At 28.7% G+C, this 19,845-nt stretch overlaps 1 protein-coding gene across 3 annotated transcripts in view; it reads right to left on the bottom strand.

The window, feature by feature from the left end:
• Nucleotides 1-18,676, bottom strand: part of Gasp (Chitin binding Peritrophin-A domain-containing protein Gasp) — a 39,595-nt gene extending 20,919 nt beyond the window's left edge. For all 3 annotated transcript variants that reach the window (XR_015837599.1, XM_088260651.1, XM_088260650.1), the window contains exon 1: nucleotides 18,541-18,676. Coding sequence is in view for 2 of the 3 variants with exons in the window: in XM_088260651.1 (XP_088116777.1) it covers nucleotides 18,541-18,592 (52 nt within the window). In the remaining variant the exon portion in view is untranslated. The remainder of the gene's footprint in view (nucleotides 1-18,540) is intronic.
• Nucleotides 18,677-19,845: the final 1,169 nt, after the last annotated feature.

The following is a 19,845-nucleotide window of genomic DNA, read 5'->3' as shown; positions in this document are numbered from 1 at the left end:
TATCAAATAAAAGTTTAATTCAAAATGGATTAGATATTACCACAAAGTGACTTCCAAACCAATTGGTGAAAGTATGTATCTAATTAATTGATTTTTTTTTTTAAATTGTGTGGAATAACGTGATAATTAAATTTAATATATAAATTAAATACTCAAATAAGACCATTTTTGCGTTTGGTCTTATACAAGTGTACAAAAATATACTTACCTCAAGATTATATTAATATCGATAATTATTTACTGTAAATATATCCAAAAATTCTTTTAAGATTTCATTCATTGATTGGGGAGTCAATTTATGGCAATATCTATCCATTTTTTATTAAATTTTACTTGTTAAATACCGCTTTTTCTTAAAATCTACCATGACACTTATATCGATGCATTTTGCATCATTTTCAATCACCGTGTTTGTAACGGTGTTTAAAAATGACGCGAAAAAAACATGTGTCACAATAGATTTCAAGAGAAAACGATAAATATTAAGTTGAAAATAAATACAAAAAAAAAATTAATGCTCAATTCGACACTGTATTTTCTGACCAATATATCCGTAAATACCATCACGTAACGTGTAACACTTAATACCTGACAATCTTTACAAATGTAGAAATATGATCTGATGACGTAACTCAGGCTGGCAACATTATAAAACAAAAGGCTTGACTTGTTTTTTTTTTAATACAGCACACCTGTTTTGAGGTTGGGTTCATTGAAACGCGACCAAATTTATATTAAATGATTTATTTGTTCAATGTTTGCGAATGAAAACAGTGCTGTATTGTGTTTGTGAAGAAAATATACGAGAGATTTGTAAATAAACACACATTATTAATATAATCGTACGTTACTAAATTAATCTTGACATCATCATTATCAAGATTTCCCACGTTCTACTAACTTTTTGACACGAATCAACTGTGAATTATTGACGCCATTAATATCTCATAAGAGATCTTTCATGCTTTGGAGAAACGTTGAGATGGGGCCAGGAAGAACAAGACAGTACAATGTGGTAATTATTTAGCATTTAAACTTCAATTTATTGAATTATTTCGTTTTTACTCATATACAAGCACTATCTATCTATTTGTTATAAACACATGTGTAAGATACAAATATTGAAACTGTCACTGTTATATCTTCTCGGTTGGTTGGTTATTAATATTTCTTAGCAAAATCCTGCAAATATACATAAATTATGTACAAGAAATTTGATAAATAAATAATAAAAGACGTTTTAAAATACAAAGCCGCAAATCAAATAAAGAGAGAAAAATGCATGACAATTTATTATTATTATTTAATATAGCTACATTTTTTATGCAATTAAATACCATTTCTATACATTTCTACTTAATACAATATTATAATTTTAATTGGACTAAGCCTCTTTAATAAAGAGATTGAGCTCTTGCTTGTTGAGAGCTTTTTTAAGTGACATTTTATATATTAAAAAATATATATTACTTGGGAACATGTATTTTTATGCGGTGGGTTTTAAGTCTTTCTTGCTTCATTGTTCATATTAGTATTATATGTTAACGATGAATTGAAATATTTGTGCGATTATCTTTAAATATTTAAATATTCATATAACTAATTTGCAACGTATTGCATAGGTACGCATAATTTTTAATAAATTACACATTCTTTCACATGTTGCATTCACCAAATTATATTGGTTTGTTATGAAGTTAATGTGTGTTATTTAATAAATTTAAATACGCGTTTCTAAAGACCCACTCGAGTCGTGGTATGGACCTAATACGATGCGAATATTTCGCAACGGTCGGCAGGTTTTAGAGTATTTTACATAAACAGGTAAGGTCTGATTAGCATAATCTCGTACAAATACCGAAGAAATTTGTGCATTCAATGAGCATGCCTAATTTTATGTCGAAATAACTCAACACCAATAATTATGACGGAATAAAATTTGTATCGTGAATCCGGCTCTTAGGACCAACACATACTTTGTGTAAATTTCAGGAGTAAATTTTAATTTACGAATTAACAGCTTATGAGAGAGAAGCGAAAAAATAACAATCAATGCGCATTTTTAATTTTCTGTTCAAATAACTCAACACCAATATTTATGACGGAATAAAATTTGTATCATGAATCCGGCTCGAAGGACCAACACATATTTTATGTAATTTTGAGGAGTAAAATTTACACTATTTTTTGAGATATTAATATTAATGAAGAAGAATATGAAAGTCTGGGCATTTACGGGGCTTGCGACCGTCATAGGCTGGTTTAAGTAATCACTTTACATACGTATAACATTGACCAATTTTACTCATGACATGAATTGAACATAATTTAACCACATTATTTAAATTCTTAAAACTAATAGATATATTAATCGAACTCGGAACACAGTACTTGACTTCACTAAAACTTCACTAGAGACATATGTGGTGGAATGGGGAAAGCTTTTTACTAAGCAGAAACTCTTTAATTTGTTCGTGAGGTCCAAATCCTTGCTTGTATTTACATACTTGAGAAACGCTAGAAAATATAATTTTTTTTATTTTTTATTTATACTTATAATTTGACCAAGTTAATTTATTTACAACATTTTGAGTGTGTGTACATACTTGTTCACAAACCTAGATTTTCTCCATTAATTAATTACAATACCATTGAGACCATCTGAAGACAGTAACAATAGTATATTTAATGTTAAGACGTGTTTCATTCCCTCTTACGCATGAAATACATATCGCTCACTCCTTTCAAGAACGTCATAAATAAAAAAAACGTCAAATTTCAGTTGTGCATATTTTTGGAATGCCCAGAAAATGTACTATATACCAGCAAAAGTGGCATATTTTTAACTTAATATTAACTCACTACAGGGCAGAAAGTGTTGTTTTTGCATTTTGAAGAAAAGGTATTGTTTAATTATTTTTTGAAATAAACTAAATATTTTTAAAATGGAGAAAAAACCTTCAGGTTTTACCTGAAAAGATCTGTTGCTCAGTTAAAAGGTCAATAAGTGGCTTGATATTTATTTTTAATACATTGTGTTATATTTTTAAACTTTAAAAACGTTCTCCTGAAAAATCAAGTTTTTGATTTATGACGTTCTTGAAAGGAGTGAGCGATATATGTTCGATGATGATTATATCTATATATTTTATATTAAGTGTTCTCCCTTAAGTTAAAGTGTTTGCTGTAACACAGCGCGCAGGAAAACGTGACTAAACCTTTCCTGAATTTATAATATGACATAATATAATAAGCAAAGCATCGCTCGTCCATCATACTCGCACGTTGCTTCTTACATTATGACGACTTCTATTATTTCATAACGTCTCCAAGCGAAGAACACGAATTCGTTTCAGATCGTGAACGGAATACTAAAGTGTCACAATTCTGAGAAATTCTTGGGAAAGAAACGAAACTTCACTGCAGATTTTGATGAAACTTTATTATTTAATTTATTTGCGTCAATCTCTAATGGAAAATATTAATTTAGCCTGTACACTGAACGTTAAAATACGAAGTTCATTTAGTTTTCACTAGATATCGTGACCATTTTACTTACTTACTTGACTAGGTACTTTTAAATCCTTGATACAAGTCTGACTTACAAGCGACAGTCATTTCTTGCTTATTGATATCAAATAATCCTTTTATGTTGAAACTAGATATGTAATTTTAGTTTAAGATACTTTTAGTTCAAGTTGTATACATTGAAATCCTGACATTCAAGCGACTCAGTCATTCCTTATTGATATCAAAGAATCCTTTTATGTTAAAAATAAATTTAATATACTTTTAGATAAAATTGTATTATTTTTTAATACATGCTTTATTTTGAGGAATTCTTCGTGTTGAAATATGTAAGTTTAGTTTAAGATACTTTTTGTTCCGTTGTATACTTTTTTAATTTATACTATTTTTCAAAGAATCCTTCATGTTAAAACTAGATATCGCTCACTCCTTTCAAGAACGTCATAAATCAAAATCGTCAATTTTCAGTTGTGCATGTTTTGGGAATGCCCAGAAAATGTACTAAATCCCAGCAAAAAAGGCATATTTTAACTTAATATGTACCCGCTACAGGGCAGAAAGTGTTGTTTTAGAATTTTGAAGAAAATGTAGTGCTTAATTAGTTTTTTAAACATACAAAATATTTTTCAAATCGTAAAAAAAACCTTCAGGTTTTACCTGAAAAGATTTGCTGCACAGTAAAAAGTTTAATAACTGGCTTGATAATTATTTTTAATATATTGCATTATATTTTTTAACTTTAAAAACGTTCTCCTGAAAAATCAAGTTTTTTGATTTATGACGTTCTTGAAAGGAGTGAGCGATATGTCCTTTAAGTTTTATATACTTTTAGTTTAATTTGTATTCTTTTTAAATATATGCTATATTTTAAAGGATCCTTCATGTTGAAACTAGTTTTGCAATTTTAATTTAAACTAGATAACGTTACCATTTTTAGTAACTTATAGCATACATTCAAATCCTGACATACGAGTAACCCAGTGATGGTGGATTAAGTACACGATTTACTGATTTCAAAGAATCCCTCATGTTTAAACTAGATGCGTTATGATACTTTTATTTTTAACTGAATGTCCATAACATTTTAACTAACTTACTTGCATACTTTTAAATTCTGACATACTAGATACCAAATGATGCTGAATGAACAAAAAAATCTTAAACGCTTATTTTTTCGCATAATTCAACATCAAGTGTCGTTCATCTATAATAATAATAAAACCCTTATCCGCACCCCAATGGTGCATAGGGCACTGCGTCATATAAACGCAGTGTTATCTTGATCGTTTACACATGAAGGAAAGATGATCAGCCCTCCGCTTCAAGTACCAGTCCAGGGTAATATTGAATAAATATTACAGTGAAAAAATCACTCCTATTTATTCTTACCCCCCCTGGGAATCGAACCCGGGTCCTCCAGAACGGTAGCCGAGCGTGCTGACCATTACACTACGGAGGCGGACATCTATAATACTCTTACATATTTCAACTATTGTCACGTGGGTAGATGTTAACACCATTTAAACTGGATCATTAAATAATAAGCCCAAATATTGATTTACCAGTTTAAGCTTCCGTATATATCGTAAGAATATCTATATATGGAACTACTTACTTTATTTTTTATGTAAGAGTACAGTTATTCTAACGCGTGGTTAGTAATATGGATATTTTGGACTACAAATATATCTTTTTATCAGCTGAGTCAATTAAGAGTATTTATGAGAATTTGACAGTTGATGCTGCCCGTTAATTGATAAAAAATGCATTTATAGTATATATAGTCGATTATCGCAACCGTTTGAAAGAATACAGAAAATAATCAATGAAACTACTATCCACAGAATAGATAATAATAATAAAACATTTAAGAATAGGTTAAAATACTATATGTAATGAAGTTGGCAAAGTCAAAAAAGTTTATTTAATATAATTTAAGTATCATAGCACCCTAAACATGCCTTAAAAATAGCTTAAAAGTGGGTAAAAGGAAATTAATGTATCAACGGTGACAACGAATGTCTACGTTATAAAATCGGTAAAAATATTTGCATTACACTATTTTCGTACCAAAAAGCCATAAAAATGGTTGAAAGAAACTTAATACACAGTTTTTTTAATATAAAAAGTGCTTTATAACCAATAAGTGATATTTTTAATCTACGTTAAATTATCGTAAAATTAATGAATTAAAAATATGTGTTGCTGAAGACAGTTATAGCGTCTTCAATTGGCTACAGTATTCTTCCCCAACCTGTATATTTCTACAAATGCAGTTCAAGGCCTCGTAAAACAATAGGAATACGTATTGTAAACCGATTACAGTATTGTCTATGTAGTATGTGAATGAAGCTAAGCAAAGAATGCATATGAAATAAAAATTTTCACCGGCAAACTATTATTTTTTAAACGGAATGTTATCTCTTAAGAGTCTTCCCACGCTCTTTACCACGATTTATTAACGTCCTAGAAATTTCTATGAAATTCCTCGGATTTCTGCATTTTTGTTCTCTTTCAGTAATTAAAATTACTTATTTTCGTTTGATGGCTTCAAGCCGCTATTTACGCAAGTGCGAGAATATTTTTATGACTTGCGTCATTGCAAATATTTCTGCTATGATTTCCTGAAAATAATCGTACCAAACATTTTATAAATGTAGACATATGTAGCTAGTATACGTAGATATAGGTCAGTTGTACATATAGCCAGTATAATAATTATCAATTATCCATAAAGTCATTAAAAAAAGAAACTTTTATATAAAAGAGCTATTCATAAATGGATAATGGAGGTGAGTAGATCTGAAATAGATCACATCATTCGGCCATGTCTTTTTTTAATTATTTATTTTAAACATATAACAAACATAAGTCACAAATATAATATTCCCGATGTATAATTTCCGTCTCCCATTTTAGGATTAAGGTTAACAAGGCTGAAACACAAATAAGAATGTCACAAAAAAATAAAAAATTAAACAAAACTGACAGAGCCTTGTTATGGCATTTTTAAACTAAGGTTAACATTAGTTTCAAAATCCCATGATAAGACGATACGATTGTCACAAATTTTATTTTTTATGTGTTTTTAACAATAAAATTCAATATAGTAGACTCTAAAAATCATAACATATCGCTTACTCCTTTCAACAACATCATATAACAAAAAACTTGATTTTTCAGGAGATCGTTTTTAAAGTTTAAAAATATAATGAAATGTATTAAAAATAAACATCAACCCACTTATTGAACTTTTTGCTATGCAACAGATCTTTTTAGGTAAAACCTGAATGTTTTTTCTCCATTTGAAAATATTTATTGTATTTAAAAAAATATTTTAAATATACCTTTTCTTCAAAATGCAAAAACAACACTTTCTGCCCTATAGCGGGTAAATATTAAGTTTAAAATATGCCGCCTTTGCTGGGATAAAGTACATTTTCTGGGCATTCTAAAAACACGCACGACTGAAAAAATACGATTTTTGATATACGACGTTGTTGAAAAGAGTGAGCGATATGTACTACATATGTTAAAATGGAGTTCTTAAAATCAAACGCCAAATCTATAAATAAATATAATACTTGTGTAACGTTCATCATGGTACCCATAATAGAACATCCAAGAAGCATTAATTCTTTGAATATGTTTATATGCCCTGTTGTTGGATTCCTTTCGTACGTTAGTAGTATTTTTGAGACTTCCATCTTCTTTCGTAAAAAAAATTAAAGATGCCTCGTTTCAAGTTGGGACACCTATAACAGGTAATCACCTGTTAATAGTGTAATAACGATTTTGAGCATCTGTGTCAGAAATAATAACGAAACACTAATAAGTATCGTGACTTAATATGAAGTAATTCGCTTGATTTGGTAACTCGTAAACATTTTTATGTAATATTGACATGACCTTTGAATGAAACCGTTTGGCGGTCTCGACTTTCACTGTGTATTCGTTTGTTTATCTTTCTTTCTACGCCGTTTCTCAATAATTCGTTAATTTATGAATTTATTCGTTATTAAAAGCGGCGATAAAATGCGGTTTTAACACGATACACCATTTAAATGAAAAAAGGGTGGTGTATTTTAAATTTAATTATAAAATAATGTAAGCGATGGATTGGCAGCTGGGAATCAACATCGCAGGAGGCTAATCCCTCTTAAAAACAGGCCACAAGGCCTACACTAAAAATAAGAAAAAAAAGATAAAATTTCATCAAAAATTTTCAGTATGCAGTTTTATTAATAAAATGTAGCTCTCTTGACGAACTGTCACATCTGCGTTTACACAAATTGTGAAAAATTGCGTTTGTTTGTTTTTTGGGTTATATCAATTAGTTATATCTGATATATAATCTACGCTTTTAAGATCGATCAGCTTTTTCAAAGCTTTGCTGTTTTTGGCTTATTCATTGATACAATGCTTAAGAACAGTGCTAATAATGTCAAAATTATGAGATAAAATTGGTGCAAAGTTCATTTAAAGCGAGCTAAGGATCAGATGGATGATAACTAAACGTCCTGCTATCTCACTGCTGATTTTATTAAACTACAATATAAGTCTATTAAAACATAAATATCATAATGATTTAAAAAACCACTCTCTCTAAGTGAAATGTTTATTGCACCAAGTTGTTTTAATGATTCCTTTTAAAATTGCGCGATGATGCAATCGTGTTCATAAATGCACCTTAAATGGCACCGTTGCACATTGGCACCACTTCTAGTTGCAGTTGCGAACACTCTGACAAATGGAATTTTAAATTCAAATTAAAATCCATTTTTTCTATGGCGCGCCGACTCAAGCCACAAACAATAATGGTTATGTGTGACAAACCCACAGATATTTCAGAAAAAGTGTTGCAACACTGAGCGGTAATTTAATTGATAAATTATCTCGCATATTGCAATTGTTTAAGTACTTTCTTTCTCAGAATGGAATAATTTATTTAAATAGTCCTTTTTTTCTTCATATCATTCGTACTCGAATGAATTATCTTGTTCGTAAAAATAACACTTATAGGTTAGTAAAAGAAAAACACGATATTGATCATTCCGCAATCGATATCAATGATTAATAGCAATACTCACCGATGTTTACCAATAAAAACCACATGACGTCAATTAAACCAATGCACGAAATTTATCAGACTGAAATTTTTACTAATTGAAATAATGACGAACGATAACGATTATTTATTTGAATTTTTACTTAATTGTATCAAATTTTAAAACTTTTCCTTTTTCCAATTTTCTTTTTATTAATTGACTTACTTATTATAATTATTTATTGTTATTTATGTTAATATTATACATATTAATGTACTTACTTATTTTAATTATTTATTTACCTATTATTTACCTAAAAAAATTATCATTGGAAATGTACCATTCTTAAATATGTTCTTTGTAGCAAAGTTTTACTTAAAACGTTATTTTTTTTAATACCAACTGTTTTATTTTTTCCACCAAAAAAATAACGTATTTTATGTGAAAAATTATCATATATGACTTTTTTAATATCTAATCAGTCTTCATAAATATCAACGAAGTGTTGATATCGTTTTTGTATAAATATATATAAAAACATCACATTCAACAACTGAGCATCATCAACAACATAAATATATTCTTTACATTGATTTTCTATTTTTTTTTGTTAAAAAAAGTGTTAAATTATTCAATCTTACAATTCGAATCTGGACCTTACAACTTCTTTCATTGAAAACTCCATCAATATCTGTAATCTTCTGTATTGAAAATTCTCCATTATTATTTTACCAACATACAAATTTATTTGAAATAATAATATCTTTATCTAATACAACTGACAAATATCTGCTTCATTCTATCGGCTTGAAATGACTATTGTTCATGCCTTTGAATTTCCCGTTAGCGAGAAATGCAGAGCAAAAACTAACCACATTTATGTAGAAAGCCTGTGTTTATTTTATAGAAAGAGAAAATTCAATACCAACAAAAACAATCATTATTCATGATTCAAGTTTAATCGATGTATACGAAGAGATAATAAAATTGTGAAATTTCAAATTACAGATGTTAAAAACCTAAGTCGGTTTCAACATTCAGAGGGCGTTGAAAACACTGGCTAACAATGATTTTGTAACTGAAATTTTGATGACTGATTTGGACTAAGTTAATCGTTCTTATTCAAAGTCTATGTGGTGACAAGCTTGTATCACGTCAAGTTTTGTTGCCGTCATATTATTGTTTTTATGGAACCCATACGTTGAAACCGTAATAGTGGTTGGTATCTAGATATGTTTTAGTCTAAGGCCTAAGGGATTCAAAAGAAATATTGATAATTATGGAGTAACAGTGGAAATATATTAACTTTTTAATATTGAATACGATAGCATTATATGTTCATATACACTTATACATAAATAATAAGAAAAAATTGTCAATATCAGAATTAAAAATATCCATAACTAAAAAATCTCACGTGCTACATTTTTTTTTGCTTTCGTTTTTGAATTCAGCTATGCAAAGTGCATAAAGATCAGATATTTTCATGTAAGTTACAAAATAAAAGTTGTAAATTGCTGGCCAGTGAAATTATTCCTGTATTTTAAATACGTGGTTTCTTATTTTTCATAGCATTTCACGAAAATAAAAAAATAAAATATTTAAATATTCTAATTGGAAATCTCTGAACACATTTAACATTTAATTTATAGTTTAGAATTAGAAATATGTATATTGTGGTCTCACTATATACATTTGAAAACATAATTAAATTTTTGTTTACTGTATATACCCGTATATATATATATATATATATATATAAATATTTATATATATATAGTATATACAGTAGGAGTATATAGTAGGAGTATATAGTAGGAGTCGTAACAATCGGCGGGTATGTATGAGGAGATGCATGAACGTGGAAGAGGCGAAGAATGTTTGCAAGGACAGAGTGGTGTGGCGCTCTATTCTCTCTGCCTACCCCTGCGGGGAAGCGGCGTGATGGTTAGTTAGTTAGTTAGTTTTTTATATATATTTATATATATATATATATATATAAATATATATATATATATATATATATATATATATATATATATATATATATATATATATTTATATAAATATATATATATATATATATATATATATATATATATATATATATATATATATATATATATATATATATATATATATATATATATATATATATATATATATATATATATATATATATATATATATATATATATATATATATATATATATATATATATATATATATATATATATATATATATATATATATATATATATTCTCGCGCTCTATTCTCTCTGCCTACCCCTGCGGGGAAGCGGCGTGATGGTTAGTTAGTTAGTTAGTTTTTTATATATATTTATATATATATATATATAAATATATATATATATATATATATATATATATATATATATATATATATATATATATATATATATATATATATATATATATACGGGTATATACAGTAAATAGAAAAATTAAGTATATTTTCATTCATAGTTTTTTGACCCGATTATCATCGGTTTCGCTTTCGGTTATTTGGCATTCTTTAACTCTAACCTTCAAATTTCGATAATTTCGTGTATGCAGAATAAATTATCACTTTCCCAACGCGCGGCCAAAAGGAGTACAAGTCAACGGACAATAATTACATATTTATGTAATGAACTTACCAAATATCAATAACAAAGGCGTTGCGCAACAAAAGAAAGCCGCTCAGACGCGACCATCTACAGTGCTCTGGAAGAAGAAGAGTGTAAAATTCGTGTTGGGTATTTAAATTGGTTATGAAATTTTGACGCTAGGCGTATTTTACGCGCCATCGGCAGCTGTTCGAATGTGGAACACGTTCGTAAAAGCGCACGGCACGCGATGTTCATGTATTCACGGTAAATTAAATCGTTTTGAGAACGTACCCATTTTTTTGGTGGATCACATTTATGATATATGACTTAGATTTAAATGCAACAAAAACTATATTAAGAAAGGATTGTAAAGTGATTTGAACGTAAGGAGCAAACGGATAATGAAAAATGACTAAGAAAGTATATATGGTAGAACAAAACGAGGACTGCAAAAAGAAAACTTCATTTGACCAGATAGATCAATCAGATCTGATAGGGTCAAAAAGTCTACATAACCAGAGGGCATGTATGTAACTAGGAGTGTATGTCATTTACAGAAGATTGTGGCATTTCATCCTCTCTACCCACCTGTGCAGAGAAGTGAAGAAACGTTAATAGTAATATTAGCGTGATTAATGTGTCGGAGAGTATGCATGAGAAGATGCATGAATGGGGAAGAGGCGAAGAATTTTTGCAAAGATGGAGGAGTATGGCGCTCTATTCGCTCTGCCTACCGTTGAAGGAGAGACGTGATGGTTAGTTGGTTAGTTGGTTTGGAAATTACTAATCGCTATGGATTAATATCTTCCAATCAACGATAAATAGACTTGTGCTATTGGTCAAGATGTGAAGTGAAACCGCTGTTTAAAAATCGGAGGGAAAATAATAAGTTTTCATATTGTACTAAAAGGTATACTCGTATAAGTAGGTACCTTGTTTAATGTATCCAATTATGATAATTTTTGTACATATTTTTTTAAATTATCATATTGGAGGTCAAAAAAAATCCTTGAAATAAGTTACTATGGCTCTACTTATAAGATGTGAATGCGATAAATTAATAAAATTATTTTTTGACCACTAATTTTAAATTAAACAACTTTTCAAGGTCTGACATCCACACCATCAAATCATTTGTGATAATAATGGCTAATTTTTAATTTATGAACATATTATTCGAACGCTTTTCCTGGAAGCGATCGTTTTGAGAACAAATTCTAAAAAATCCGCATTTGAATAAAATTCCGAACAAAATGGCGGCATCCGTGTTCGTGATCGCGCGTTCGTCCCGCCCGTTCATAAAAGGAACTGCTTCTCGGTAAAAACTGTCATGGCCGCCGCGGAATTTGACAGTCTGTCATGACACGTACATAAAACGGTTTTTTGCCACAAATCACCGACGCTAAGTATGTTCAGACCATATTTAAATGAAACACATAATACACACAGGAAATTGGTAGATGCATTCACTGTAATGGGGCACACGACTTCCTAGTGAATACAGTTTAACGACTTCTTCACCTCAATGTAAAAATATGATTGAATAATTAAATTCGCTCGCAATAAGGAAGCCATTATTTGCGGCATTCCATTGTGAAAGTCCCTAAAACCGCTCACTTCAAACGGGGTATGTTCACTACGGTTTTTGATTAGATAGGTACCTACTTGCCAAAACTATGGCGGTATTTATATACGTATTTTTCACATTTGGTATTTGATTTGACATCCGTAGAAAAAAGACTATTATATCCTTAATTAAGTTCAATTAATAAACGGTGAATGTAATCTCTTCTCCAAGCACAAAAGTGGAAATTTTTGTTCAAAAGATTAAATTATAGTAATATTTCATGTAACAATTTTAAAATAACAAAATATGAAAAAATGTTTAAATTTGTTTTAGATAAAACATCAAAATCCGGTCCAAAATATGGTATTTCTACTTCCATACCTACTATGCTGGATGTCCCTGATCTTATTCCCAGGGGGGTAAAAATAAATTTTATTATAATTTATATTTGAAGCACTAACTTTGTGATTTTCTATTTTATAATTCAATTGTAACTTTGTTTTAAAATAACATTAATATTTTATTATACTATAATTATAATGTCAACCGGTTTCGAAACTAACCATTTCTTTATCAAGACTGATTGATAGGATTAATATAGTTTTAATCAGTCTCGACTAAATCCGGTAGACATTATAATTTAGTTGTAATAAAATATTCATAGTGATTTTAGAACAAAGTTACATTTTAATTGTAAATTTTATAATTTTTTCATTCTGATATTAACTTTATATTAGCCTAAACTATGTAGACCTGAAGCGCAGGACTAATCACAATGCACGGGGCTTTAATCAAGGCATTTGTAGCTGTGATACTCTAAAACATCTAAATAATTCCCGTTTAATTATAAATGTACCATAAATCTAAATGTATTCTTCGTAAAATCGCACATTAACTGTGAATACGCTTAAAAATTCGACGAATACATTTTTTTAAATGATTTTTACATATATAACAATAAAATACATACATCATATTTCTCTATATCGATATTTTCTTTATATCACACATGGTACACAGTAGTATAAAATAATAAAACGCACAACTAGTTATCATATTCAATCAGAAAACGATCAATAATTGATGCGTGATATTTATAATTAAGTTATAATAAAATATTTATAGTGATTTTAAAACAAAGTTACATTTTAATTATTATCTTTATTTTATTGACTTAAATGTGTAGAAGTTGGTCCAATTTATTTACGACAATTGTAACCTTGAGTTTTTTTTTTCACAAAATGGCTACTATAACCGAAGCTTCTAGAACGAAATTCTCTGCAAAACAACATGTGACTCACGCCTTCACATACAATTTTGTTTTTCTTTTTTTAATGTTTTCTTACTAACTCTCTGGAATTGCTGCTTCAAAAGTAGTTGGCCCTGAAGTGGGCAAGTTAAAAGGAAAAAAGGACATATATATTATGCACGGATAACTGATATCATCACTCTGTATGACATGTTTAATATTTAATATTTTTCAGAGGATTGCAAAATAAAACATGCTTTATTAAAATATGCTCTAAAAAATTCACTGTAATATCAATCTATTGATATATTATTTATATTACAAAAATCAGTACCTACGTAAATAATGCAGGATATATATAACTTTAACTCTATGTAATTAAGGTTATTTGAAAGTAATTACCGTATTAATATATTTTTTTAAAAATCATAAAAACCTTAAATCTCTTGGTTAAATTATCTTTAAAAATCTCGTTACATGTTTCTAAATTTATTTATTCTAGTTAAGATAAAATATTATAACATTATCGCCAAAATATTGTGTATAAATAAAATGAAAAAAGTTATGAAAAATAATAATTATTAAACATCGTATGAGTATGAGTGTGTTTGCTATGTATTTTTTATTACGAAATTAATTGAATGGCAATAAAAGGAAAGAATATAAGGCTAAGATGAGCAATATCGATAAAATTAAGAAAGATGTGTTAAATTTTTGGGCAAGTAGAACTAATGAACAAAGAAAGAATAATAATTTATAAGGTGAATGTAGTTGGAAATGGAAGCAGAGAAAGACTGAGGAAACTTAACATGACCAAGTATTTCAAATACTTGGGCATGGACAAGTTAGGAATTGAAACAATCGGTAGATAAGCATGAATGTAGAAGAAGCAGAGATTATTTGCAAATACAGTAGACAGGTCGGGAGTCGTAATAATAATATAATATGATAATTATTTAATTAAAATTAAAATTCATTGTTGTTTTTTTAATCCGTTTGATTTCATATTTATTACATTCGTTGATTGATTTAATGCTATTGATAACAATCTGAAAACACGTTGAATTTTCACAAGATTTCCACCATTTTCTATTTGTAACCGCGTATGAATAAACGCCTCCATAACGCCATGCTAAATGATCTTCTATAAAAATTGCATCGCATTCACGCACTAATTGCTTGCTCAATTCCCGTGGAGGCTCCATTATGGCAGATAACATGAAATCAGGCGAGTGTGAAGGAATGAGAGTACACTTATGGTGATTACACTGATTTTTATACCAATTAATTCGATTTGCATACTGATTTCACACGTTTCACGAACAGAAATCGAAAATTACCCAGTATTGATCGGTGAACGTTTGCATTTTCACCCGTTGAGAACATATGTAGTTCTCGAAACTTCTCCAGTAAAGTTGGTCTTGTACAAGCATTACATTTAAATATTTAAATCATCGTGTTTATGCGAAAAGATTTTGCTAAATCAATAAATAATATATGTGCTTTGAGGATATGCCAAAAAACGAATGCGACGAATATTTCGACATTTTTTTGCGAGGGTATAAAAGTAATACGTTTCGTAAAGAAACTTAATTTCTCATGTATTTTTATGTAGAAGTCTGGTAAATTTTCAGGGCTTTCAATTTTTAGGCTGATTTATATAGTCACTTTATACAAGTGTAACATTTCAGGGACAATTTTTTTTTTTAATTTTACAATTTTTTTTAAGTTTCTCGAATTTCAGAAACTCATATGCTCGTATTTTATATTATCTCGAGTTCGCGGCAGCATCTATGGTTGATTAAAGAAGCTTTTTTACTAAGCAAACACCCTTATTTTTAAATATTTCTAATTACTTTACATACTGGTGAATCATTTTATACAAAATCACCTTACACACGTGTACCATTCAGCATTTTACCCATGATTGAAAGCAACATTACCCTAATTACGAAAACTAAATTTATGCTTTTTTTAAAATGATTTTGCATGTGCACTGTATTGTTTTTATTTTACGAAAACAAAATAAAAACAATAACAACAAATAATAAAATTTTCGTGGTTTAAATGCGTTTATTTATTTTTCAAAACATTTTACATACGTAAGTTATATGTAAAATTTTACAGATAAGTAATTTCTATTTCTCATTTCTTAATAGATTTATATTATCCACTGACACTTCGTGATGGAATTGCATTTTTAATTTATTATTAGATTAAAACCAATATTTTTAGCTTTTCCACTTTTTTATTTGACCAGCGACCGGTCTGATGATGTCGGTAACGACGAAACCCGGTCGCTGGTCAAATAAAAAAGTGGAAAAGCTAAAAATATTGGTTTTAATCTAATAATAAATCTCATTTCTTAGTTTATTACCGCAATTCTAGAATTAGGTTGTATTTAAAATACAAACGTTGGATTGAATAAACAATGGCTGCCGAAGGTTCGTTTTGAGAATAAGAAATGCCAAATCGTTAATAATGGAGTATGTAATAAAAATTACGAAATAATTTAGATAATATTGATTTTTGTTATTGCATGTGCAGTTGACCGTGCAAGGCTAGTCTTGTAAAATACACTTTTTGTGATGAAACTTTCCTGCGAGATGGTAAAATAAACAATCATGAGCGGTGAAAGCAAAGTTATGTGATTTAGTTATGCTTGGCGGCGCTAGATGGCGGGCTATTGACGGATTTTTTCGATCAACAAATCTCAATAAAAGAGAGATTAAAGTTTTCTAGAAAATATCGTATATTCGAACTGAATCAATCAGAGCAATCTGTTGTATGTATGTCCTACTTAGAAAATCGGTCTAAGAAAGCGAGTCATAATAAACATACTTATGTAGGGTACTCGTATTTCTGTCAAAAATTACATAGCTCGAAAAAATATACATATACATATAATAAGGCGTTTTAATCGATTGCCGGAATTATTTATTGTTTAAACCAAGGTAACATTTGACGTAATTGTTATTTTTGCATTTAATACCTTTTTTTCAATTAAAAAAATATTTTTTATTCGAATTAAATATATGCTTATGGAAAGGTCATGATAAAAGAAAATGATACAAATATTTTTCAATGTATTTTCAAAAAAAAATAATTCAAATATATATTCTAAAAAAATGTGCATGGAGTCACATCCGGCTCCTCGAGAAGCCGGTCGAGCAGTAAACTCTATATTTTCGAGTACACCTTAGCTACGACTCTTTTTAAATAAGTAAAATATCGACCCCTTACTGAAAATTACCGAAGAAGAAAAATATTTCTTCGTGGTATTGAATATTATTTTTATGGTATTATATTTGTACTTGATATATTTTGTTTTAATTTTTAATATATTTTTTTTTTAATTTCAAAGCATTTTGTTCGTTTTGTTTTGTTTGAGAAATATATATGTTTACGATAATTTACATATTTTCAATGCTCTTTTGAAATAAATAAAATAACCTTCATGAAAATTATCGTAGATGTAAAATATTTTTTTAGTGGACAAAGTATTATTTTTACCATTGAAGCTGTACTCGTCATATTTCGTTAAAAATGTGTTTAACTTTGCAAAAAAATCATGTCATTTTTCCGCAGAGAAGTATTTAAGATTTTTTATTTTGTTTTTAATGACAACCGTCTTATTTTCAGCAAGTATATTGAGAAACACTTATATTTTTTACTGAATTAGTAAAAATATTTTAAAATGAAATGCGGCGAAAATGAAAAAAAAATTCTTAAAAAAAATTCAAGATTCACGAATTTTAACAATGAGTTTTTTTTAACACTTTTTTTAAATAGTTTGCATTTTCCATAATTTTGTTTATTGAAGCCATAAAAAATATATTTAATTTAAAATCCGTTAAATATTATTTTAAGCACATGATAATTTAATAATTTAAAAAATACATATTTTCTGAATAGAACATATAAAAAAACATTAATATTATCCTTGATACAATTTAAATCCTAGGACAAATATATGAGAAACACACATTATATCGCATTATCGTTATTTTTTTACTTAATATGACTAAATATTTTATAAGCCTGTAACTAGAGAGTCAATTCTTTTTACATAGCAGAAAAAAAATCGATTGAAAACACAATTTATTTTTTACACTTAAGTAAAAGCTCGTATTTTAGTTATTTGAAATAATCCAAGTACAATACTAACCATAGTAAATTTTTAATTAGCTTTTTAAGTGATATAAAAATGGGTTTTTGACGCATGCAAAAATGTATTTAAGGCAGCTTCCCAAGTACATCTAAAAAAAACAACATATTTCAACAACAAAATACTACACAAATGCATTTTTAAAATAAGAATTGAATTATTAACTTATCATTTCATTTTAAATTTTTATTTTTTTACATGCGTAATTTTTCACATTCACGAAAAATTTTCACAAAAAATTAAATTAAATTTTTCACCGTTTTCAGTCATCACAAAATATTTCCACAATTATTTTTCAATACACAACCCTTATATGTAATTCATGCATTTGCGTAGTCTAAAATATATTTTTATAAAATCTACGTACCGGCTCCAAAAAGGGCTATCGCCATAATCACTAAACACTGTTGTGACTTCATTTTAATATATTTTTTTAATCTAACTTGGCACTCGATCTAATACCTCTATGATGTGGACGCACCGCCTAAAGTCGATCGACTGTTAGTCGCGGCTCGCGAGAGGTCGCTTATATACCGTCGGATCACGTGGCCGGTGAAAAGGCATGCTGCAGAAAAGTCCACGCGAACATGTCATGTCGGCCGTGCTTTCCATTCGTCGAATATTTCAGGCGATAAAGAGCGCCGAATTTGAATTTGTCACCCGCCTGAATTCTATATGACCCCTTCTAATACATTACCAACACATAACTGCACCCAATAACTTATCAAGAAAATTTGAATTTAGAATTCAAATTGCCACGTAAACCTTTACCTCATAATAAGTAAGAAAAATAATTCGAATTAAGAATTCAAATTGCCACTTAAATCTCTACCTAATAATATATGAGAAAAATAATTCAAATTTAGAATTCAAATTGTCACTGAAATTTTTACCTCATAATAAATAAATAAAATAATTTGAATTAAGAATTCAAGTTGTCACTTAAATTTTTATCTGAGAATTAGTAAGAAAAATATTTTACAACATTTTGAGTGTGTCCAAATACTTGTTCACAAAATCTGGATTATCTCCAATTACAGGAGTTATTTTCATATTATTTTTTGACATCTCATCAAAGATGAAGAAGAATATGGAAGTCTGGGCATTTACGGGGCTGACGACCGTCATAGGCTGGTTTAAATGATCACTTTACACACGTGTAACATTCACCAATTCTACCCATTATTGACAACCACACTATTCAAATTCTTGGAAGTTCTATATATATATATGAACCAATTTAGAAACATTGTTCTTGAATCACTAGAACTTTACTAGAGACATCTATTGGTGAGATGTAAGGAAGCTTTTTACTAAGCAGAAACTCTTATATTAGTATGTGAGGTCCGAATCCTGGATTATAATCACACACATGAAAAAAAAAAATTTACGATTCAAATTGTCCCATTGATCTCTCTCTTTGAAGTTTTAATTTTGTGCATTGGTCGCAGCAACAAATGACAGCAAATACGTGGAAATACATATTCATATATTTATCTATATCCGTCGGCCCCGTAAATGCCAAGACTTCCATATTCTTCTTCATCTTTGATGATATGTCAAAAAATTATATGAAAAATAACTTCTATAATCGGAGGTAATTCAGATTTGTGAACAAGTATTTGGACACACTCGAAATGTTGTAAATAAATATTTATTTATTACCGAAGGA

Source organism: Brachycentrus maculatus, unplaced genomic scaffold (assembly GCF_059751285.1).
Source record: "Brachycentrus maculatus isolate JH-2025_06_01 unplaced genomic scaffold, ASM5975128v1 h1tg000139l, whole genome shotgun sequence".
NCBI classification, from domain to species: domain Eukaryota; kingdom Metazoa; phylum Arthropoda; class Insecta; order Trichoptera; family Brachycentridae; genus Brachycentrus; species Brachycentrus maculatus.
The sequence above is the reverse complement of the archived record's forward strand: the minus strand, read 5'-3'. Positions and strand labels throughout refer to the sequence as shown.